Consider the following 24,670-nt stretch of genomic DNA (forward strand, 5'->3'; position numbering starts at 1 on the left):
GGAGGCCTAATGTGGAACTCTGCTACAACTGTTACATTAATCTTGCCAGCTAATTTTCCTTTTTTTACTTCTTTTGTTTTTGCAGACACTGATTATCTACTTCATCTTGCTCATTTTGTTGAGCGCTTGTTGCGGAAACCTGACACCACGGGCTGTTGTTTTGGGAGAATCCTACACACGTTCTGATGAGACGGACAAGCCTTTCAAATTAGCCCTTCTGCTTGGGCTGGTACGTATATTGAACGCATGATCCGTTGAACTTGGATTAAAGATTAAATAAATAGTTGCTGCAACAAAGAAGGGGTCACTGGATATCCACAGTCCATGCTTTTTATTAAACTTTAAGTCGAATTTATACACTTAGGCAGCTTAGGTTAGAATTTTATTGAAATTAATAATTACACTTTTATTCACAAAATGAAATGTTATTAGTTTAAATTTTAATATCATGCATTGTTTTCTTCTTATATAGTTAGCCTTGGTTTCATTTTTTCTGTAATATAGGTAATAGGTATAGGTAATATATGTTCCGAGACGTAATCTACGTTCCATGAATGGCCATCGCTTGGATGACGTCGCTTATAATTTGCGCAGCTACGGATTTCGAGCTTTTTCTGTAGCCTCGCCACAACTCTGGAATGCCTTACCTTTAGAAATTCGATCGTGCAATGGCATTTCAGAGTTTAAGCGCAAACTAAAGACACATCTTTTTAGTTAGATATTTTTATAATTTAGTGTATTTTTACAATTAATTTAGGTAAATTAGTTAGTCTTTTTATTCTTTTTAATTCTTTTATTGATCTTTTATTTTTTTTATTATATACAAATTGTAACTTTTTTAATATAGATATGTAATTTTTAATTGTAAATAAATTGTAAAGCGCTATTGGTTAGAAATAGAAATAGCGCTATATAAATAAAGTATTATTATTATTATTATTATTATTATTATTATTATTATTATTATTATTATTAATATTATTTGCATAAGAGCCACTTAGTGGAAATACTACAAATAAACTGTTACCATTATCATTATCATTGGTATTGATTAAGTAACGATTCTAGCTTAAAGATTTTGGAAAGAAATTATTTAAGGAAGGCTACGATGTTATTTAAGATCATTTAATTGCGTGTTTAATTGCACTCCTCTTAGTCCTGTTACGATGTTCGACATCTCTCCTTTTGTTTTTATTTCAAAGGCCTTTGGATTTTCATCCTGTTTATTGTTCTTCGTGGATCTGGTGGTGAACTACAAGTTGTATCAGACCCAGCGAGTGCAGGAGACATCTTCCGACCAAGGACCTCCCCAGAGACGAGCCGAAAATGTGAACACCAATTACTTGCGATCCTCATTGTTTTATGTGAAATTGGCAGAAATTGTAAGTCCTAGAAATCTCACAATTAGAAATTAATTTCTTTTTTATATGATTTTGTAGTTTCTAAATTCTTAATCCCATTTTTGTACAACCTTATATTAATTAATTAATTTTAGTGATCTGACTTATTTCTTGCCATATATATTAATATATATATATAAATTTACATTTGCAGGTTCTCCTGTTTGTGGCATGGGTGTGCATCGTAAATTACTTTGATTTTCGTTACTTGGACAGTGATACCGCGAAAAACGAAATCCCCAAGGATTTAAAAGCAGATTTCTTTCAAGGAGTCACGGTCCTTTGCTGGGTGATGGTCAATATTTTGGCTTTGACATTCGCATTACGTTTGGACAAACTTTACAGTCGCTCTTCCCGCTGCACTCTGTCGGTAAATCACGGCACAGTTTAATTAAAAAATTAACTTAAAAATGGCTCAACTTTGAACTGACAACCCGCATCGCAAATAGTAACGCTTCCTTATCCAAAAACATAAGGAGGCAGCGTGGCCGAGTGGTTTAGGGCGCTGGTGTTGTAATCTGGAGGTACCAGGTCAATCCTTCCACCCTGCCACTGGCTGGATTTGTTCTCGGTCGTCCTGAGTTCAAATTCTCGATCACGCTTTGTATATAGCCAACTGGTCTTCCTCCTGCCAGTTGGGACATATTTGTTTACTCAATTTTAGTGGTCTATTCAATTTACGTGGTTTACTCAATGTTAGCGCCACAAACTCATAAGGCTTGTAAAAGTCTCATTCCGATAAAAAATATTTCCCTTTAATTTATAAGGCAACGGCTCGTATAGAAAACCTAATGCTGTTTTGGGTGAATCGTCTCCGTCATCTTTCTCATCAACATCATCGAATTAGTCTAGTCTAGACCGTAAACTCTCCCTTTCCAGCTTCATATATAGGTGTTGAACCCTGAAGGCGGAAGAAGAGAGAGTTCAGGATGCTCATGCTCATAACGAACCAGTCAAAAATGACAGAGGATCGCACAAGCTAGGGTTAAAATTTTTCGCTAGAAATGAATCAGTTATATACAAATAGCCGCCAAGACAAAGACTAAATGTTAAATCTTTAAAATCAAAGTTTTGACGATTTGATTCGTTTTGTCATGTTTGTAACCGCAGTGTCCCTTTTTTGCATCCCCCCTGATAATAATAATAATAATAATAATAATAATAATAATAATAATAATAATAATAGATATAAATAATAAAAAGGCATTTACACAGTGCACTCCACTATACTCCGCGCTATCAAGCAGAAAGCACCCCGTTCAACCTCGCTGCGAGGTTTGAAGCCTCCGTGATCATAGCCTGCAATGTAGGCGTATTTAGTGAGCATATTCGAATGCATTTTGATCGGGCGCCATCATGGATTCTTACTCGGGAGAGGATTGGGGATAGGAGAAACGTGCCCTAGGGTAGTATATTGATGGCGGCGAATCTACTCGATCGCGAACTAGTACTACGCGCGCCCAGGGAAAACGCCTGCACTGCAGGCTACCGTGATCAAGATTTACATGCCTGTCATGTTCTAATTTGTGTCTTTTTTTATATCTTTTGAAATGTTGCAGACGTTGATTATCTACTTCATCTTGTTCATTTTATTGATCGCTTGTTGCGGTTACCTGACACTACGGGCTATCGACTTGGAATACAAAAGTCTGTCAGTAAAAGATTACAACAGTTGGCCGGCTATAGCCCTTCGAACTGGCTTAGTAAGTATATATCGCATCTGTAAATACACTGATCCAAGTTGTAAATTTCCAGCAGTTGTCAGGAAACCACGGGAGCTTCCTTCCCATGTGGTCTTTTCAGTGTTCTCCAGAGACGACGAAAACGACCTGCTTACCATGCCGGCCAGGCAGTCGCCACCACGAATGCCTTGACTATCAGTAACATAACGTGACATGACATGACATGACATGACGTGACGTGACATGACATGAACGAACAGTAACAGAACAGAACAGAACAGAACAAAACAGAGCAGAGCAGAGCAGAGCAGAGCAGAGCAGAGCAGAGCAAAACAGAACAAAACCTTTTAATTGGAAAATATAATTCCATCAGCACCTTGTTTAGCCTATTAATGGAAGATAAATCCCATCGTTACTTTGCCTTCGTTCTTGAAACTGGTCCATCCTCAGTTCGCACTTGCCTCCCCTCAATTCAACTCTTTCTCTTCTCCCCCTCATTTTTTAACACCTTTGTGGTTTTGCCTTGGTCTTCAAGAAGACATCTCCACAACTCCACGAGGAATGACTTCAATGATATACTACACAATTATCATTAACGCTGTAAAATTCCATCTTCTATTACCAACCTACCAGTTTTGTTCATAAGTACAAATAAATTATGTACTGGATCTCGATGTAGTCCAACAGATAAATGACTTGATTAAAGAAACATAGGTTGTTGACCTCTCAGCCATCAAAATGTCTCTCAGATTCTCAAGGGCTTTAAGTTAAGCTATGTTTAACTTTTTTGCTGTCACTTTGAAAGAGAAATTAAATGATGATTGGATACATTTACTATTAAGGCTCAATTACACATAGTTCATGTTATTTGTTTTGACAGGGCTTTGGTTACATCTCCTGGTTGATTTTCATCTTGGATATTTGCCTCCTTTGCATGTTGTACCGGAAGCAAAGCGCAGAGGAAGTCCGACAGCCACAGCAAGCTGACCAGCCACCTTATACACAACTGCGACAACCCGCAGTGGTTCATTACGCTGCTAGCTCTGTTTAACATTTTTGCAAACAGCAGCATACTGTTAGAATAGAACATCGGTTCTTACCATTTGTATGAAAAATCCGGCTGGTGTTGCCGTTGCATAATGGTAAGCGATTTTCCAAATTTTCCGACAAATCGGATGTGATTTCGCTTACCATTATTCTACCAAGCGTTCCTTCGATCCCGCTCACTCGATCCAGCGTGTTTTCTGTAGATATAGCTGAAATACTATTACTTCGAAGTAGAAAACAAACTTTTTGACGAAGAAGATGGGCTGATGCTCTTTACTGCCGTCAGCTGTTCCATGAGACGCAATTTAAACAGAATACAAGGTTATTTTGAGGTAACTGTTCCCACCTACGCACCGAGTGAATTTCGCAGTCCAGTGAAAATTGGCACGTTCGAGCTAGCATTTCTATGGTCGAGGTGAACATACACGTTCTAAATTGGTATAAAGACGCCATATTGTAAACACGACTAAAACCGTGCGGAGGTGCTAAAAAGGGCCTGGAAACGGAAGATTCCGTTCAAATGGTAAGAAAATTTCCGACGGTTCGTACCAACCGGAATAAAAGGAATACCTCAAAACGTAGTCCAAAATTTTCGAACGGAATTTCCGGAAAATTGCTGTTCCATTTGACTTTCAACCGAAATTTCCGTTTTTTTTGGCTAAATGGTAAGCACCCCAGAACAGACCAAAGTGGAATGGAATGGAATGGAAAAGAATAGAATAGAATATAATAGAACATTAATAAAATACACCCCTACAACAAAGGGGTAAAGATAACTAAACAATACAATTTTAAATTCTAAGGCTTGCAGATGAAATGGGAGATAAATTTTCTCCGAAATACTATGGTCGTGTATCATTATATATCTGTGTTGTGCAAGTGAATACTAGACATTTGAAGACGCACCAAAACTGATTTGCATATCAAAACAATATATCTCAAAAGAGATGTGTGCGCGTTAGTCGCAGAGCCTTTAGTACAGTTTAGGTGAGCCCCGGAGCCCTGGAGCCCCTCAACTCCTTGGAGACTCCGTCTTAAAAAACTACAGTATAATCAAATAGGTTGTTAAACTCAAGTGTAGTCTCATTGCCGAATCATACAAAAATAAAAAAAAATGCAAATCTACTTTTTGCGTCCTTTAGATTGGAATTTCGGGGGTTATTTTGTCACAGATTTTTTTTTTGTTTTTCATATTTCAGCGACTAAAACACTTACCTTAAAAAAATCTCTTTGTGGAAAAAGGAAGGTTTTTTAGACGTTTATTAGCAGTGGAAAATAAATATTTTTTTAGTCCATGAAAGCTTTATTAAACTTCCCTCCTTCCTTTGTTGTCCCCTCTCTCATTTCTTCTAATAAGCCCTCCTGTGAGGCGTGTTTTTTTTTCAATATAATTTTTTTTTGAAATTATGAATATATGAAATTATATATTTGAACTATTTTCTATTGGTCTGTATATCCTTTATGGTAGATCATGACAGTTAATGAACAAGAAAACAGGGAAACTTACTTAAAATAATTTAATTTTATCTTTCACAATCTGTAGACGAAAAATAATCCAAATTACTATGGAACGCTGCATTAACTGTGCTGTGATTCTGTATTTACAATCTTGGACAAAACTAGTTGAAACAAACGCATTTCACGCATTTTTCACAAATAACGGTTTAAAATATGTTATTCCCTTCTCCCCATACTCACTGTTGTTTCTTAAGGTTTGCAGTTCGACAGGCATTGTTTTGAAAGCACTAGCTATATAGAGCATTAACAACATTGAAATTGGGGGAGGGGGGAGGGATTGCAAAACTGAACACTGTTAGCTTAATCAGTTTAAATTTGCTACGTGTTTCAACAGTTTTGTCCAAGATTGTAGTTTTTATATTTCTTTTCAGGTCCCAGCAAAAGCAGTCAATTTCTTATCTTAAGGCACGTTGTGTCCATTAGCGAAAAAGGTTTAACATGGTTAAGATTAGGCTGTTCACAGTCTCCTATTTTTCCGTGAAGTCGTTGAGATCGATCGTTCAGTCCGACGGGCCGCCATCTTGGTTTAAAAACGCGAGCGAAAACTGAGGAGAGAGCAAAAAATCCCATCCCGCCACCCACGGGGTTTTTGCACTCTCCCCAGTTTTTGCTCGCATTTTTAAACCAAGATGACGGCCCGTCGGACTGAACGATCGAACTCAACGACTTCACTGAAAAATAGGGGACTGTGAACAGTCTAATCTTAACCATGTTAAACCGTTTCCGCTAATGGACACAACGTGCCTTTTGGAATCAGTTTTGAAGTCCCCAACCTTTATTTTGTTTAGAAATAAACCCCATTGACACGACCTCTCGAAATGGGTTAATCAAAAGAACGAGGAATATAATAAAAACAATAGGTTTGCGAGGCAGTGCTCTATTGTGACGTGTCCTGTGCTTCTACACCAAGAAGGAGCCCCTGAGTTCGTATTAAAACGCATACAATAGCCATGTCTTACAGAATTTTTTTTGTACTGGCAGCCCAGGGAGGGTACTCCGGCTTGTAAATGACGGGGATGATCGAAGGATTTTTTTGGGTTTGAAATTTCCGATTCTGGGATTGTTTTTGGGTAAGAAGATTTGGCAAGTATATTTTTGGGTGACTTGATTCAAATGAGGGATCTTTTAGGGTATTATTAAACAAACTAAAGTGCATTGGCACGGCCTTCGCGTATTTATGGTATGATGAATAATCAAACGCGAGCGTTATTGCCCCTCCTGGCGATTTAGTGGTAATTTGACGGGAGAGGGGTTATTTTTGGTCGAGGGACTTTTGGGGTAATATCGGAAGACTTTATGATTTTTTTGGGTCCTGAGTTTGGCCTTCATTCGATCATCCCCGTCATTTACAAGTCAGAGTACCCCCCCCCCCCCCCCTCCCACTGGGACTGGCAGTAACGCCGGTTGGTTTTTGTTCGCTTCAACTTTCCCAATAACAAATATTAAAAAAAGAAGCGGCCCCAAAAATTGAGGCGAGCGGGGACGAGAAACCGTCATTTTTTTTTTTACTTTGCCTTAAATGTGCAAAGTTCTGAGTAAAAGCGTCGACATAAAGCAAGAAAGCGACGAAACAGACAACTCTGTAAATCAAGTTAAAAGTCAGGATCTGAGACCGCAAAACCGCACTATTCAAAACAACTACCACATGTGAAGGCGACACGTGAGTTATTGCATGATTCATGCAAATGCGTGACAGCGAGGCTAGCTGCTGAAGGCAAAATTGTCATCGAAAACATAGGAAAACGACACGAGAAAGAACGCGCCACACAATATTGGGCTTGCGTTCTCCTTCGCGACCCGCTGAACGGATTGTTAATTCTAGATCTACAGCAAGTGTCCCACTGATATTTGTTGCAGAGTGGTACTCAAAGAGACCTCACAAAAGAAAATAAGACGGAAATTGCGGTAAGCATCAACGACAGTGATTCCCTGATTACAGGAAGGTAGAGTAACCCCGATGCTAGGGTTGACCCTAGCAAGAAGTTAATCCAGCACTTGCACATTTTTTTTTTTTTCATGTCATCATTGCGATAACTTTAAGTAGGTTTACCCTGACAAAAAGATAACCCTAACTAACCGCTGGGGCTACCCAAGCGACAGTATGTTTTGTCGCTGTAAACGCTTTGCTAGAAACAACTCGCCTATCCTAAACAACTTTATTTTGGCTACGAGAAACACTGAGAAACAAAATATGATCAAGACACCGACAAAACGACAAGTTGTGATAAAAGGAAGATCATAGTACTAAATCAAAACTTAATCGGCAAGACTTTGCTTTTAAAACAAAACATTTTCAAATATAAGGGCTTTTTGCGACGAAATTTTCGGTACAATTGCCTAGGCCTGTCGCCACTGTCGCTAAAATATTCGATTGGAGAAATGTTCCGTACAATTTTGCTGTCAAACTGTCTAATAGTTTTAGTGAGCGTGAAAATTGACATGATGCGATTTTACAGGAGCTGCCAAACTTGTTAATTTAAGAGTGAGTCCGCACGAGAACCATGCAGGCGAGTCTACAGCGCATCTCACCGATTTCCCTCAAATTTGGCACACTTGTGTAACTTCACTAGTACATTAACCATGTGCAATATTTTGGTTCAATTGTTTATTGTTTTGGAGAAATGTCAATCAAACTGTCAGACAGTGGAAAGTACTTAAATTTGACCTAAAAATATTCACCATGTTTGATCCCCTGCTACATGCTAAATATAAAAAGAAATGATACGAAACTTTTACATAAGAAGACAAATCAAGTCCCGAACAATAGAAAAACGTTCAGTAAACTTGTGTCATTTGCTGCGTTTGGCTGAAAGCAAAATTCCAAATCTCCTTATTCAATTCGTATCAAAAAAGTGGGGTTCCAAAAGTCGTTGTTTGTAGACATGCGGCGTTTCTTCAATCGAATTTGAAAGTATCAATAGATTGCCAAGGAAATGGTGTCTCTATTTATTAAATAAAGTCTCTGTTAAGTTTAAGAGGAATTACAGGTTCGCATCAATAAATGGTGTTAACTTCGTGACAATATGCAAACGAGCTCAACACGGAAATCGTGATAAGTTCAGAGTTTGTAAAATATAAACTAAATAGAATGTTGCTATAAGAAGTAAAACATCGTTATGAAGCTTTTTGCATAAAAATACTTTTAAATCGTTAGTAGTTTTAACTACTGGAAGTCGTTGGCTGGTAATAAGCAAATTAAACAAATTCAAACGAACACAAAGGTCATACCGACCTGCTGGTCGTACTGCACCATTTTGAAAGATATCCCCACAAGCAAGCATCATTGCATAAAAGTCATTTCCTTCAAGGGTTTTTGGCATCGCCCTCTTGGTGTGTAAGCTGCGTTTTGCCGTATTTACCAGCACCATAGTAATTTAAGAACAGATGTTATCAAAACAAGTTGGCGGCGAGGCATCAAATATAATATCCACCGATCATGAAAACCGACTTGTTTTAGAATTCGGTTGCGTGTTTTGTTCACATATAAAAAACATGTTTCCACTGCAAAGAAATTATGTAGTCATCGTTTTCATCCAGTAAGAATCTGCGGCACAAGTGGTTTTTGGTGCTGTCGTTCTTCGAAGAACACCGACAATAGTTGATTGCGTGACAGACCGACTTGTGAATTTTATATCAAATTTCATGTCTCAAATTTCACTCTGACTCAGATCATATTGCGATCGTCATGGCTTCGTTTATGTGCTTTCAAGAAGGACCTGACATTCAGGGGCCATGGGATATGTATTGAGTCATCTATAAATGATCCAATACGCCACAAATCGCCATGGCTTTAATTTTCCACCTTTTTTAATTTTGAAAATCTGAAATCGAAAAATTAGCCTTTAATACCGACTTACCGTAAATAATCTTATAAACGCCAGGGCTTTTTAATTTAAGGGGTACATGTAAACGCCAGGGCTTTTTAATTTAAGGGGTACATGCGGGAGTTTTAAATAAATATGAGGCGTTTAGTAGAAAAGGGGCATTCATTTCACCAGGAGCCCATGATTTCACTCTAACTGTAACGAACCAAATAGGCAAACAAGTATGTAAATATGACGCGTAGTTTGCTCCCGGATAAAGATAGGAAACAGATTTTGTGAGTAGGAGACTACTCTAATCTTTTCTAATGCAAAGCCTAAAGATGTCGTTCACAGATTGTTCGATATCGATGTCTTCATCGTCATCGCATCGGGGTTAACCATGTTGGCTTGCTAGCTCCTTTGGTCCCTTCCATGTCCGAGTAAATCAATTAACTAACTAAAGAAAATTGCGTGTTTTTTACTCCATGAAACGTTTACTTGAATTTTGAGGCGAATATATTTTTTCTTTTTATATTGAGGAGGGGGGGGGGGTGATGGGGGGAACAGGGGTGTGTATTGGACACGGGACGTTTATTAGTAGAGGCCTCTAATACAAATTTTACACATCAGGGGGAGGCGTTTATTTGAGAGTGGGGCGTTTATTAAATCATTTACAGTATTTCACTCATTTACATTTATTCTAAGGATTGCCCACAGGAAAGATAAAATAGAACAGAAGAGTATGATTATGAGTGTCATTGAAAACGAACTTTCAACAACCTGGTCAAGGCAAAGACGAATCATGAGTTGTAAAAAGGCACGCTGATCTACACTTATACAAACATTTAATTCCGTCGATACGTCGGTCCGTCATTCTAGCTTTAAATTAGGAAATCAGTAGGAGCACTATCAGAGATACAGGTGATTCCAAATTTGTTGAAATTGTTCTGGATCCTTGTTCCCAGGGTCTTCGTTCCCCTAAACCAGCGGTTGATAAACGAGTTTAGATATTAAATTTCGTTCCAAGAACTTGCGCATTTTCCGTCAGCCTTGGCCGAACTGGGCCGTCCTCTGCCCTCTGGGCCATTTATGGTTCCGGTTTAATTGTGTGCATGCACCGGAGACTTGAGATGGAATGATCCGTTCTCGCTCCCAGAGTCTACGGTCCTTCTGTTCTGCGCCAGGGATCGAGACCTCTGCCGTTAATGTCTGTTAAGCTACGCAACGAATTGAAGGCGGGGTTTGGCTGGGAATGAAAAGGAATGAGGCACCAGCGGAGTGGCCCCGAGGCGAAAGCGGAAACCCGACTGAGAGGTAAGTGCTTGGACGGTTGCTATAGAAAACGGCTCCACATCGAGGCCCTTTGAGTCACACTAGGGCTTTCCACAAGTTGCTCGGCAACTTTTTGGCATTTTTTCATGTTTCGAGCAACTTTTTCCCCCTTGGAGCAACTTTTTTCCCCTCGAGCAACTTGTTGCATTTTGAGCAATTTCCAGACCGAAGATTTCCGAAGATTATACGAGTGCTGTTCTAAGGCAAAACGAACGTTTCCGAAGACTGACGACGTTTGCCGAAGATTTTCGAGGGACATCTGAAGACGTTTCAACATTCGGCTCATTCTGTATAAAACATTACAAAACTCGTTAGCAAACATGACGTCATCAATATCTTCACGATTTTTCCCAGTTAAAGGAATCCTTGTTACTTAACAAAATAATATTCCCTTTAATATGTTATTTAGATACTTTTGCTGTAAAATTGCTTACAACTGCTTTGAAGATCTTACTCTCAAAGGGAAATTAGCATATATTTAGAGAAAATTCTTTTGGTTAGAAGTAGCGTTTTGGATTTTTTGGAGCAACTTTCGAGCAACCTTTATTATATGAAGCAACGATTTTGGATTTTTGGAGCAACTTTTTGAGATATTACGGGCAACTTTTTGGGAAATCTCGAGCAACTTGTGGAAAGCCCTAAGTCGCACTGCCCGAAGCCAGTGGAGAGTACGGATGAAAGAAAGAAGGATATAGTGAAGGCTAGAGCAACGAAAAAGAAACTACTTGCAGCAAGCGAGCAGAATGCAAATATACGCGTCAGCATGACGACATGTCGACAGCGCACGAAAGACATGATCCACGAGGGCGAGGCTGCACCAGGCACGAACTCAAACCAGTTTAAATTCGTGCGACTGATCGCAGTGACAAAATGAGTGAAAGCAGCCTTGTCGCAGCGTGTGTGCACTTCTGCGACAAAATATAAACTAACCAATGAGAGTGCTTCATGTATTGAATTCAAAAACTAGTTAACATTCTCCCTCTTCCAAATTCGCTGCAGGTGCACCGAACAAACGCCTTGTTGAAGGGACTTTTTGAAGTAGTACACACGAAGCGATTTGTCGCAGAGAACCTCACTTAAGGTTTACTAGTACTTCATTAGTGTTTTCATTAATTTGAAAGTAATATTGTTTATAAGCTACTTTAACTTTTTCATATATCACATTGATCTGCAATATGGTACGAACAGGAGCTAGAGAGATGGTGGATATAACCCCAGTGTATAAAGATTGAGTGAAGTCCAATTGGGTATGTAATTATACGCGTTTTTTACAACATCGAACTGCGCGGTCGTTCGATTTTGTTAACAAGGCCTTTGAAAGACCTTTCAATTGGCATTAATGGTTTTGGCATCCACACTATAAATCAAACATTCAGTTAGGGAAGCAACATTATTTTTTTGGAGGAGTGGCCAAGTGGGATCAAAAATCCTGAAAAAAAAAATTGTTTGCAATAGCAAAATGCCCACATAAAATGTTTGAAGACATCAAAAAACATTGTCTGCAGAAAGATGCAGCTGGAAAAATTGTTTGGACAGAGAGCGCCACGGAAAGAAATCGTCTGTACTGTACTATACTACGCTTCGAGTAAAACAATGGTCCATTCCAGCGTTTCGATCGGGCACTGAGGCAAGTCTTGAGAGACTGGGTACTAGTCCAAAACAACATGGCGCCCGGGTGAAAAGTAACTTACCAGGCTTATGAAAATGTGAAGTACTGAGGCCATCGCTTACGAGACAAGTGGAAACTAATTCCTTGCAGAATTGTTTGTGAACATTATAACTACCAGGTAGACAGGAGTGAGCGACGTTTTCTCTTTCCAATCTGCACGTGAAGATACGCTTGAATTCGATCGATGATGAACATGTCAAGTGGCTTGTTTACCTTTTCTCACGCTGTAAGTCTGTATTTATGAGCACTAAATAGCCGGATAATTAACATCACGAACCACTTTAGATGCTAAAAGGTTTATTGGATTTATGTAAGCGGTATTTCTCACGTCCTCAGCCGACCTATCCATCATGTTATGAAACTCGTTCTAAAACTTTCAGAACTTTGTATTTGTTTTGCTCACATGTACCACATTTTTGTACGCTAAAATCATACGTGCCGATTGAACTTAACATACTTTTTTTGACTTTAATTTATTATTTAGTAAATGTTTTACAAAATAATGGCCAATGGAACCATCAGAATAACGCCGCATCGGCGATATTCAAACGTAATTTTACCCTAAAATCTCTAGTGTCACGCATTGCCCGAAATACCTAATTTTTAAAATAGGTTTACTACTAAACGTGAGAGCGATGAAAAATCTTAATGATATCATTTACATTGTACTAGGTGATACTAATTACAGTGGTATTTTTATATGGAAAGCTTCAATTCTTGCAGAGATATTTTGGTCAAAAGATGGGTCAAAATTTAGGTATTTTTTGGCTCAAAACCGACCATGGGCACGTTGACCACGATATCTTCCACACGTTAAAGAATTTCGCGATAATATTCTACCTACAGCATTATCATCTCAATATGTAGCCCCATGCAAAATATAAAGGAAATCTGAGAGGGTCGATGTAGACTCAAATTTTAATATTGCATGGATTTCATATGGACCCTCTCTTAAGCACAAATCGGTTTGACTCTTAGGAGGCAAGCGTGGCCGAGTGGTTTGGAGCGCTGGTATTGCAATCCGAAGGTCCCCGGTTCAAGACCTGCCTCTGCCACTATCTGGATTTGTCTCTCGGTTGTCCCGAGTTCAAATCCTCGTCCACGCTTTGTATATAGCCAACTGGTTTGCCTCCGGCCAGTTGGGATTTTTAACCTTGTGTTATGTTCATTTAAAATTATTTGTTTCCTCTGTTTCAGTGGCATGCCTGTAAACTAGCTATCTCGTTGAGATATGAAGCTAAGTGCATGACCTCTATAAACATATATTATTTTTTTTTTTATTACTCTATAAATGTGTTATTCGTTGAGTGTTCTGTTTACCAAGGCAACAACCGTAGCGTGACCGGCTTGTCAGAACCTTAGCTTAATACGAATAGCTTGAAAATCAGGGCTATCATTGACCGTCTAGGGTAACCCTGGCACTAGAGGTTCGGGAGGTTTTTCCTATCTGCTTGTAAACGGGTTTATTTCATTAGATGTTGCTTGCTACAAGTAACGATGATTCGAGGCATTGGTTCATGTACTGAGTGTACATTTTGGAAGCATTGTGATTTGACCGTAATCTTTGTTGAACAGCTTTCCATTTTAAACTATATTTTTGTGATATTTGCAATTGCCTTCAGTTTATTACCTAACAATCCCACGTAAAAGTTGCTCGCAGACTGTACTAGAATAGGCTATGGATGGTTGACAGAGTATAAATGTAAATGATTGCAACAATAGGTTCGTGGCGTGATTCTTTTATCTGCTAGCTTTTTCATGGAAGGTAGTCGGAAAAAGCGAAAAAGCTTATACAGCAATACCTAACTGAATAAAATATAAAAACCGGTTGTATCAAGGGGGAGAAGGCAGCTGGGCGAAAAAACGGGCGTTCGGTGTTTCAATTCGCGCAATGTGTGATACGAAGGACTGGCACGAGCGCTCATTCTGCTCTTCTGAGTACGAAAGTTGTAATTGGACACACCGGAAGTGTAGCACATCAAAACACATCTCTAGTTTTTACATATGTTTAAGAATTTAAATTTTCAAGAACATTTTACGAATTTAGCTACAGATGTGTAGAGAGAATTACACCTTTATGAATATTCATGACGATTTCGTTTTCAGTGGTTTTTGATTTCGCGAAAATTCCCTCTATATCGTTATATCACACTTTTCATTAGTAAACTTTAAGCGTTGGTGAAAATTGTCGCAATTTTTAAGCAAAAAAAATCGCGAAAGATCTAGGCCAAGAAGTTTTGGCAATCCATCGTCCGGAAGAAGATGTACATTTTACCACAATACATTGCTAACTTGACATTACTATTCATTAAAATCACAAAACCTTTTTGGTTTCTTGAACAGCACACGAGAAGACAAATTTGTTATATAGCATGCAGAAAGAAACAATGTGTCCAAATTTAGCTTTGTAGTGGTTTTTATAACAATAACAGCTTTGCAGGATTGACATTTAGATTTAGAAATTTGACGACGTCAGATGATAACCACCAATAGGGCACATCGAAAGCAATGTTTTTTTTTTTGCGAATTTCGTCCTTTTTTACCGAATGGTAATGAGGTGTAGTGATGATTCGCGAACTTGAAGTGACGTGTTTCCGTCACTCCATTCTGATATTAAACCGCAATTAATTCATGCATTTAACAGTAAACGTGCTGACAGAAAGGTTGTTTAAAACGCCATTCAGCACATGTCAATCAAAAACAAATTATCCTATAACCTCATTCCCAGGGTCTCTCTCTTTCAGGGAACAAGGTTGAATTTTTACAAAACAAATCGAAAGAGGATCAATTACACTTATCCTCTGGTGATAAAAGAGAATAGAATTCGCTCTACGAAGCCGTAGAGCATACTCTATCAATGACCCATTCACCTAAGAAAACATTCAAACGCAAATGAAGTGAGATTGTGACATAACTGATAGCAGCTATAAGCTACATGCAGTTACCGCGTCTTTATTGTAAACACAACATTCATGCTGCACGATTTTGTTTCGCGTCACATTATCTTCGCGTCACGTCATCCGTTTTTCATCTTTTTGAGTCGTGCAGAAACGCGCATCTTTCTCAAGTTTTATTCGCTGCTCAAAATAACGCTATACGTGCTGACAGAAAAGTAAACATATCCACAAAACAAATTTACCTAATGCTAAATGGATCAAAGGTTACACTTTCAGTTGTGATGAAATAGAATTCGCGCTACGAAGCCTGAGAGCACGAACCATCAATGACACAATTCCCATGGAAAAATAAAACATTCAAAGGCACATTATTGAACGCTTATTTGAAGAACAAAAACTATCAATGACCCATTCACGCAAGAAAACATTGAAAGGCAAATTAAGTGAAATTGTGACATTACTGATAGCAGCTGTGAGTTACACGTAGTTACGGTTAAAAAATTATTACGCTCGCCATGTGACGTGTTGTAGTTAACACCACATCCACAGCTTGAATCCACAGCACGTTTCTGTTTCGCGTGACGTCACCTCGTGTCACGTCATCTGTTTTTCATCTTTTTGAGTCGAGCAGAAACACGAAGTGCTCGGGCGTATCTTTCTCTCGAATTTTATCCGCTGCTCAAAAATAACGCTATACGTGCTGACAGAAAAGTATAGATATTCACAAAACAAATTTACTTAACGCTAAAAAGGATCAAAGGTAATACACTAACCGGTAAATATTTTTGTGGTGAAAACTGAATAGCGCTACGAAACCTGAGAGCACGAACCATCAATGACGCAACTCATGTGGAAAAATAAAACATTCAAACGCAAATAAAATGAGATTGAATTACTTTATTGGACACTTATTTAGAAAAAAATGCGAAGGTCGGCACTTCATCGAATTACCAAATTACCATGAGGTTGCTCGAAGAGCCTTTGATTGTATTTTATTTGTTTATTTGTTTTCTAAAGCTTAACATACAATTACAGCAGAAAAGAGATGTACAGCACAAAAAAAGGAAATACATTTCTTTTACGAACAAAAAGGTTACAATCATCGAGTTTACAGGACATACAATTTACCATAACTAATTTTAGTTCAAAAGTGACAGGTTACAAAATAACAGGGTTTACAAAGGCCAACAACTTAGGTATGTTACAGCAGAGTGACATGTAGTTTGAAGTATAATTTAAAAAAGTGACAACAACTAATCAAGCAGAGATAAGTGGGAGTAGAGGTTTCTACTTTTCAAAATGAAAACCAATTTTATTATTTTCTCTCGCAATAGAACGTTGTACATAATATGTACTATTAATTGTCTCTGTTAAATGCAAAATATATAAGGGAGTTTTGTTTAGTTTACAACGATACAGAAAATATTTGATTTCCAGGATAATGTAATTTGTCAAGGTATTGTTAATTTTTAGGTCTTGGCTTCCGAAAAAGATATCTTTTATGTGAAGGGATCTGCTCCACTTCAGTTTTTCTCCGAAAGTGGAGCACACTTCATTCCAAAAAACTTGAACTCTCGGGCAGAGGAAAAGAAAATGTTCTATGGTTTCTATATCATTTGGGCAGGAATATCATAGAGGAGATTCGATTAACTTATTTGTATGTGAGATTCGATGTAGTATTTTATACTGAAATTCCCGCAGTTTTGTGTCAATCTAATTTATTATAAAGTGATTTCGACTGAACAGTTTCAAGTGGGATATTATCATTTTCGTAAAGTATATAAAAAGAGTTAGGCTCGAACGGAGATGTGAGATGAGCTATAGATGATTTACTACCATTTAACAGATTCCGCCATACCAGAGGCATCACGTCCAGCATACTGATCAATAAATACATGTCACTGGGGGATAAAAAAGATCTCAGAAGCTCCATGATGAAAACTAGCAACCCTGCACCGTTGTAAAGGTTGCCAATCTTGTTTAGACCCACACCACTTATCCTTCGGTTATATACTGAATTTTTTCCAATGCAAATAAACCTATTATTCCAGAGGATCTGATTCGCAACATCCTTTGTTGTACTGGGATTGTTTTCATTTAATGAGGACCAAGTTTGAATACATTCTTGATAAAACTCTGGAACAGCAACTGGTAATTTCCCATAATCGAAGTTACAATGAAACAAAAACTTGTCCCCAATGTTCTTTAAATAGAAATATTATTAAGAAAAAATTTCCAACCTGCTGGGTAGTTGTCCAAATAGTTTTTGATACACAATATTCTCTGAGTAGAAATCATAGATGCAATATCTGGCATTGTCAATCCTCCTTTCTCAATGGAGTTTATCAAGGCTGCACGATTTATTTTGTCTTTACCCTTCCAAATAAAAGAGTAAAGTATCTCATTGGTTTTCTTGACAAAATCTGATTTTTTACACGAGCCCAAAGTAACACGATAAAGGATCTTTGATATGGCTAAGGATTTGATCACTTGAATCCTTCCAATCAACGTAAGATCTCCCCACTACCAGCTTTGTAGCAATTCTTTTAAAGATTTCTCGATAGATTCAAATTTTTTTCATAAAAACGCCGATGACATCAGATGATAACCACCAATAGGTCACATCAAAAACAATGTAATTGTTTCTGCGAAATTCGTCCTGATACAAACAACATTGTGTATGCTTTGTAAGTTTTTAGTTGCCATTTTTTCGGTACGGTGGATTTCGCGTACGCTGTACTCGGCTTTGAAAGTGCTCATACTCTGCACATCCACTTACCTGGTACCCAGATCGCCGGCGTACGTTCAGGGTGGGATCAATTCATTTAAAGTGAAAGTGCAATGTAACGGCTGTCTTTTTCTTGTAGCGGCTATACAGTTCTATTTGACTGGTCATGAAGAAATTCCCTTCCCCGGCTCGTGAAAGTGAGGTACAGAGAGCATTGTCTGTACTTGTACAGCTAATTACACAAACCTGCGCATTCCGTGAAGAATAATTGCGTCATACAACTCCTCGCCATTTCTTATTTTTTTCTATCCTCCCAGATGGAAAGTGACAGTCCAGTTCAGCTTCCGGTCGCGGAGGAAATTCAGGCCCAGGCTCCTACTAGTCAGCCAGTGCCACCAGGACAAACGGTTTACGCTGAAAGCACTCCTGGTCAAGAAGAACAACCTCAGGCTGGACGGGGACTGGAGCTCACCATTGACACCGATTTTCTCAAGTCCCCTCTGTGCTACATTAAAATAGCAGAATTTGTAAGTACTACATTTGCCTCTAATGCAACCTCGTTCCCGGGGAGGAATAGAGACCCTGGAAGCAAGGTTGTCGTTTATTGCAGTATTAATCAAATAATCAAAAGTATTCTTATAGTGCCAAAATCCACTAATTGCCCATGGTGCTTTACAATAAAAATATTAATAAAACGATGTTAAAAAGTAACAAACTCTAAAAATTTAAAAAATGGATATTTTCAAATATAAGTTCAAATGTACCTTAAAAAATAAAATCATAAAATAATTAAAAAGCCTGTTTAAAAAGGTACGTTGTTGTTGGTGCTCAAGTAAAAATTGAAGCGTTATTGTACTCGGGTGCAGAACAGGATGGGCTTGCGTCCTGCTTCGGTTTTCTGAGGAAGAAATCATTGACCATATTTTTTGCTTGCCTGTTTACTTCTACCTTTCCATTCCAGGAGGCATACCACTTTCATGCATTGTGAGCGTTACGTAAGGGTTGCTGTTTTAATTATATAAGCCTTACGGGACAGGCCGGAAAGGAAGGATATACTTCTACGACGCTAAGATATGCTAAGTATGAGAAATACCATAAAATTCTGGATTAAAACTCTGGCCGGCTTATTTAACTTCATAAGGGGTTTGGGGGGTAGGCTCATAACTGGGGGACCTAAAATCTCGTTAGCGGAGAGGGGGGAGGAGAGGTCAGTAAAATGAACATCGTTTGGGATGAGATCACAAGAAACGACGTAAGAGGTTCTGCCGATCGTCAGTATCACTCACACTCAATATCACTCTACTTGCAAACTTCTTTATACTCTATTTCTGTTTGATGTTCAGTGCTCTAAAAAATCGTTTACTTGGTAACTTACAGTGAAAAAGTTGGATGGGCGAGGCTTCGCATCCGAAAGGGCTTATTACTGGAGTTTCATTTTTGCCTAAACAAATTTGCACTTAGTTTTATTACTCAACATTACTGGTGTAACAGTGATGATATGCCAAAGACGGAAACGATTACAAGTCTACTTAAGCAAAAAAGGCTTATCAATTAGTCAGTGCAGGAGTTCATAACATAATGAACTTCTGGTCAGTTTCAAAGTGCATTAAAAATACTACAAAGAATCGAGCAAAGAACTTGAAAGGTAAATCGCAACAGGAGTCCTTTGTCCAGTGTCTCACGACGTAAGTTAACGTGCTTTAAGAAGATGCATAATGTACACTGCGTAGGAAAGTATTAATCTTGTATAATTTTTGTGTAAAAAAGACAGCACCCATTTACGCGTGACATTGAGAATTTATCACAATATTATTATTGAGACGGGTTGGTCCCCTTTTCATGCAGCACACGCGCACGTTGTCGAAAGTACTTGTATATGTACATCACCCCCAAAGTACCCTCCTTCCTTAGCTAACCGTTCGATCTGCAGCCTTCATATCATTTTACACTGCCAACGGCAGGAAGAAATCAGTTTTCTGCTTGATAACCGTTGGTCACAGGGGTTAGAACCTGAGATACGCCATATGGGTATGTGGCGCTGGATGGGGTCCCATTTTAGACCTTCCAGGTCTGTGATGGGGTTCCGATTTTGGCCTTTCAGTCTGAGATCTAGACCGCGTCAAATTTATATCGTGCTGCTTATCTACATCAGGTTGTTTTGAAATTTGCAAAATTAAAAAAATGGATTCTAATTATAGTAGAAAATTTAAAACACATGTAAAAACATCTTCATCACTTCTGGTCTAAGATGTGGTATACAATTTTAAAACTCTAAAGTATGAAATGTGATAGCAAAGTTAGGCTTCTCTTTGTCTGAGACGGGTAGGGGTTTCTACCACTTCCACTCAAACTTGTTCAAGTGCTCCTCTCCGAGGGTTGGAGTAAATTATGGCGTTACCTTATTTGCTTTGGGCTTGAGTAAGTCTGCAGTCAGCTTTTTACGCTAACCGGGAACAGTAATAATCAACTGTTACAAACGAAATGACCCTTGTAAGGTTCAGAACTTTATAATTTACGCCCCTGGCATAAGCACAACGGCGAGTTCGTCGTTGGTTATTTGGCCATATATACTACTTTTTACAGTGGAACCCCGATACAACGATCCTCGATATAACGATATTCCCGGTATAACGATGAATATTCTACGTCCCTGCAAAAGTTGCAGTAAAATGTATAGGACAGAACCCCGATATAACGATCTTTGATATAACGATATTCCCGATGTAACGATGAGAAATTAGCGGACCGAACGCAAAATCTTCCCCGAACAGTAATCGAGTGATCTCTAACGTTTCTGACAACAGCTTTTTACGATGATATACGAAAATGAAACTGTATTCTAAGCTTTTTTATCCAGTTAAAAAAGTATATCTTAGGTTTACCCCGATAAAACGATATTTTCTGTTGTTTTACTGCCATATCGTTATATCGGGAGTTTCGATATAACGATTCCTCGATATAACGATAAAATTTACCGCTCCCTTGGCATATCGTTATATCGGGGTTCCACTGTAAATCGGAAAAACCGGCTCCGGGTTGTAGTGAGCGGAGTCACTACAACGCTCGATCCTTTCCTGTTCAAAAAAAGGCACGCAATTCATGCAGAAGTCATAAAGCAAAAAAATATAGGCAAAAGTTTAACACTTACCGTTTAAAAGTTCAACTTGCAAGCTTGATCCACTTCGTGGAACTTCGTGCTAAACGCTTCATGAGTGAGAAGTCGTTGTCGATAGTTGTAATGAAACAAGCTTTAATCAGAGACGAGTAACAACACGTTATAACTTGAACAGCTCAAAGACAATAACAAGCAGACGTTCCAAGCTTACAATGACGCGTGACAAAGCACCACCTCGATAGAAATATCACAAAACGATGCCTCTCATCAGAAGCATATCTGATATGCTTCTGCTCTCATCGAACATAGATAAACAACACCAACCGTCTTGCTGACCAACTTCTGCTGCCAGCCAAAGCTTGCGTGTGATTGGTTCGGTACGTTTCGGTACAGAAATGATCAAATCAGCCAACCAGAGAGCCGCTTTGAATCGGTGCAGGACTACTGAGCTGAATGTTGCAAACTGAGATGTGGAAAGTTTAAAATGGTTTGTTCTGGCAAATCTTTATTTGTCGGTTTGCGGTTTTCGATTCTTTGTTTCATAACTAGTTTTCCAAGTTCAGTGGCTCATAGCCACTTTGATCTTATAGACAGTAACACTCTGAGGTCAAATATGGCCACGGAATCCATGTCCTTTTAAACCGGTCCGTATATACTTTACAGTGTATAAGGGTCGTATGTTAACTGATTTCCCGTTTTCCAGGTTGTTCTGCTCGGCGCGTGGATAAGTATCGTGAAATTCTTTCATGATAACTTTTATGAAGAAGAAGCCAATTTCTTCAGATTCATCACAATATTTTGCTGGGTGATGGTTATTCTTTATCTGATAATTTACACGTTCAGCGTCCCTAAGCTTTGCAAATGGAGACGGCCCTCCATGTTCACTTTAATGGTAAGTTTCTATAAATAATAATTTCCAATAAAGACTTATACCAGTGTCTTAAGAAATGCTTGAAAGAATAACTTTCCAAATCGATAAAGCCTTTCACTTTTTAGGTTATTCTCTTGTTCACTCCCTTACCGCCTTAAAAAAGTTGTTCCCTATCTCATTTGTCATTTTAACTGTACATGTTAACAGTCATTATGGAGTCACGCGAAGAGAAAATATCCTCTCTTGGTCACGTGACCAGGGGTGGTTATGTCATGTTTTAAATTATACAACCTTCACTAGCGCGGTCCATTTTTCTGAATTAGCTGCTCCACGGAAGCAGTTGCACTTAAAAAAGAACAGTAACAACAACAAACAAAGCAAGCAAGCCTTATCGATTAACGAAGTAAAAATGGGTAGTGTTTCCAAATCAACATTTTCTTAATTTCGTGGACACTATACAGCTCATGATCAGGGTCATATTCACCACCTATTGTCATTTCTTCTAGTAAGATAAAAATATTGCTTGCTTTTTTTGTTTTTTTTGCAGCTTTTTCGTTTTCTTTTCGCTTTTTCATCTTCTTAATTTCTTCTGACTATTTTTGTTTAATCCAATGGATATGCTGCTTTGTATTTTTTCATCAGCTGCCCGTGGGTATCATTTTATTGAACACCTGTTGCTGTAGCATGGATAGTATCAGAGTTATATTGTACTCATTTTAGAACCCCCCCCCCCCCTTGGTAATTATTGCAGAGTCCCTTAGTGCCAATCTTGAAGTGTCATATTTATATTTTCAAACCTTTGAATAATTAAGAAGTGATGTAAAAGGATATGTTTATGATGGTAAAATGATGACTTCGTGTTCAATTTCATTTCGCTAAAATGCAAAAACTGTATGTAAAAAACGCTACTATGCTACAATGTTCCAGCCTGTCCTTCCCTATAACTTACAAGCTTTGTAATGCTGTTCAAGTGACCAAACAGGTTTTGTAACTTTGATAAACTGAACTATCAATTGCAGTCATTGATCTTCTACTTCATCATGTTTGGATTGCTGCTCGCCTGTACTGGAAACCTGGTGTATCTCGCTGCCTTTTGGGGAAACTGGTTGCAGAAAAATGCTCAAAGATTTTCTGAGAAGGAGAACACATACAGGTCACTCGTCGTTTCCCTTGGCGTCGCCTCGGTATGTTGTTTTATAACAGAAACCTAGGTTTTTATGACTAAGTGGCTCTTTCCCAATTTTGATACATTCAACTGTTGGCGAAAAACTTACAACATCATATGCCGATTATGAGCCGCGATATCTTCCCCGAATTCCTTTACTAAAATTAAACCCACATTGAAAGTGACCAGCGTACCAGCGTACCAGAAGGAAACCTCCAAATGATATTTTGATAAGAACGAGAAATTTATTGCAAAATTACCATTTGATTTTGATTTATGCAAACAATAACAAACCAAAACAAATCAAAGCTGCATTTTTTAGCTTCACCCATTTTGTTTGTTGTGTTCTTTTTTTAAACTGCGTTGGTCCTGCTTAAACTCCCTACTAATGTAGCTTCATCTTTGACAGGCCTTTGGATTTTTATCCTGTACTGTGTTCGTTGTGGATATGGTGTTGAGCTACAAAGTGTTTCAGACCCAGCGAGCGCAGGAGACATCCCCCGACCAAGGACCTCCACAGAGACGGGCCTGGGATATCAACAAGAACTATTTACGGTCGTCGGTGATTTATGTGAAATTGGCTGAAATCGTAAGTCCTGGTGTTATTTCCATATGCTTATTAATTTGCCTGCGTTTTATATATGCATCCGAAGCTGAGGGCGGGACGATATAAAGAAATTCTCACCCTAAAACCTCAACGGAAAAAGCGCTGGTGATTAGCTCGAAAGAAGCTAAGGTGTATTGTAAACCCTGAAGAACCTTTAGCCCTGCGCACGGGTATTGAAGACTTAACTTGCAGCTACTCGCGTACGCATGAACAAAAAAAAAGGAACCAGTGATCTCACAGTCTAATTATTATTATTATTATTATTATCATCATCATCATCATCATCATCATCATCATCATCATCATCATTATTATTATTATTATTATTATTATTATTATTATTATTATATTATTATTCATTGTTTGTTAATAAAAAATGACCTGGTGGATACCAACTTTTTCGGATGAGTAATTATAACAAGTAAAAATAACCATAAGACAATTGGTACGTAATGATGCAGGGTATAAGAGACATTGAGTTCAGCATTACCTTAATTTTCACTTTGCAGGCTTTACTATTTGCGGCATGGGTATGTATCGTTAAGTACTTTGCGGACATGTACTTTGAACTCCCGTCCTGGGCAAGGAGTAAAGGGCTACCCATAGATTCCAAAGCAGAATTCTTCAAAGGAGTCACAATTCTTTCCTGGGTGATAGCCATTCTGTTGGCTTTGACATCAGCGTTAAGTTTTGACAAACTCTGCAGTCGCTCTTCTCCATGGGCTCTGAAGGTAGGTCCAACTGACTTAGAAAATACCCTACATAGGAGGTTTATTTTTTGGCGGGCGAGTTCTGCGTATTCCGATCGAGTGTTGTAGCCGCCATATTGGATTGGT

The 24,670-nt window shown here is 38.5% G+C and overlaps 1 protein-coding gene across 1 annotated transcript in view; it reads left to right on the top strand.

Moving 5' to 3' along the window:
* The window catches only part of LOC144649952 (uncharacterized), a 73,237-nt gene that overhangs the window by 25,761 nt on the left and 22,806 nt on the right, over nt 1–24,670 (top strand). Inside the window, exons 2-6 of the mRNA XM_078509548.1 lie at nt 18,394–18,603; nt 21,895–22,083; nt 23,082–23,246; nt 23,637–23,816; nt 24,344–24,565. Of these exons, the coding sequence (XP_078365674.1) occupies nt 18,394–18,603; nt 21,895–22,083; nt 23,082–23,246; nt 23,637–23,816; nt 24,344–24,565 (966 nt within the window). The remainder of the gene's footprint in view (nt 1–18,393; nt 18,604–21,894; nt 22,084–23,081; nt 23,247–23,636; nt 23,817–24,343; nt 24,566–24,670) is intronic.

Source organism: Oculina patagonica, chromosome 4 (assembly GCF_052425735.1).
Source record: "Oculina patagonica isolate OP01 chromosome 4, crgOcupat, whole genome shotgun sequence".
Lineage (NCBI taxonomy): Eukaryota > Metazoa > Cnidaria > Anthozoa > Scleractinia > Oculinidae > Oculina > Oculina patagonica.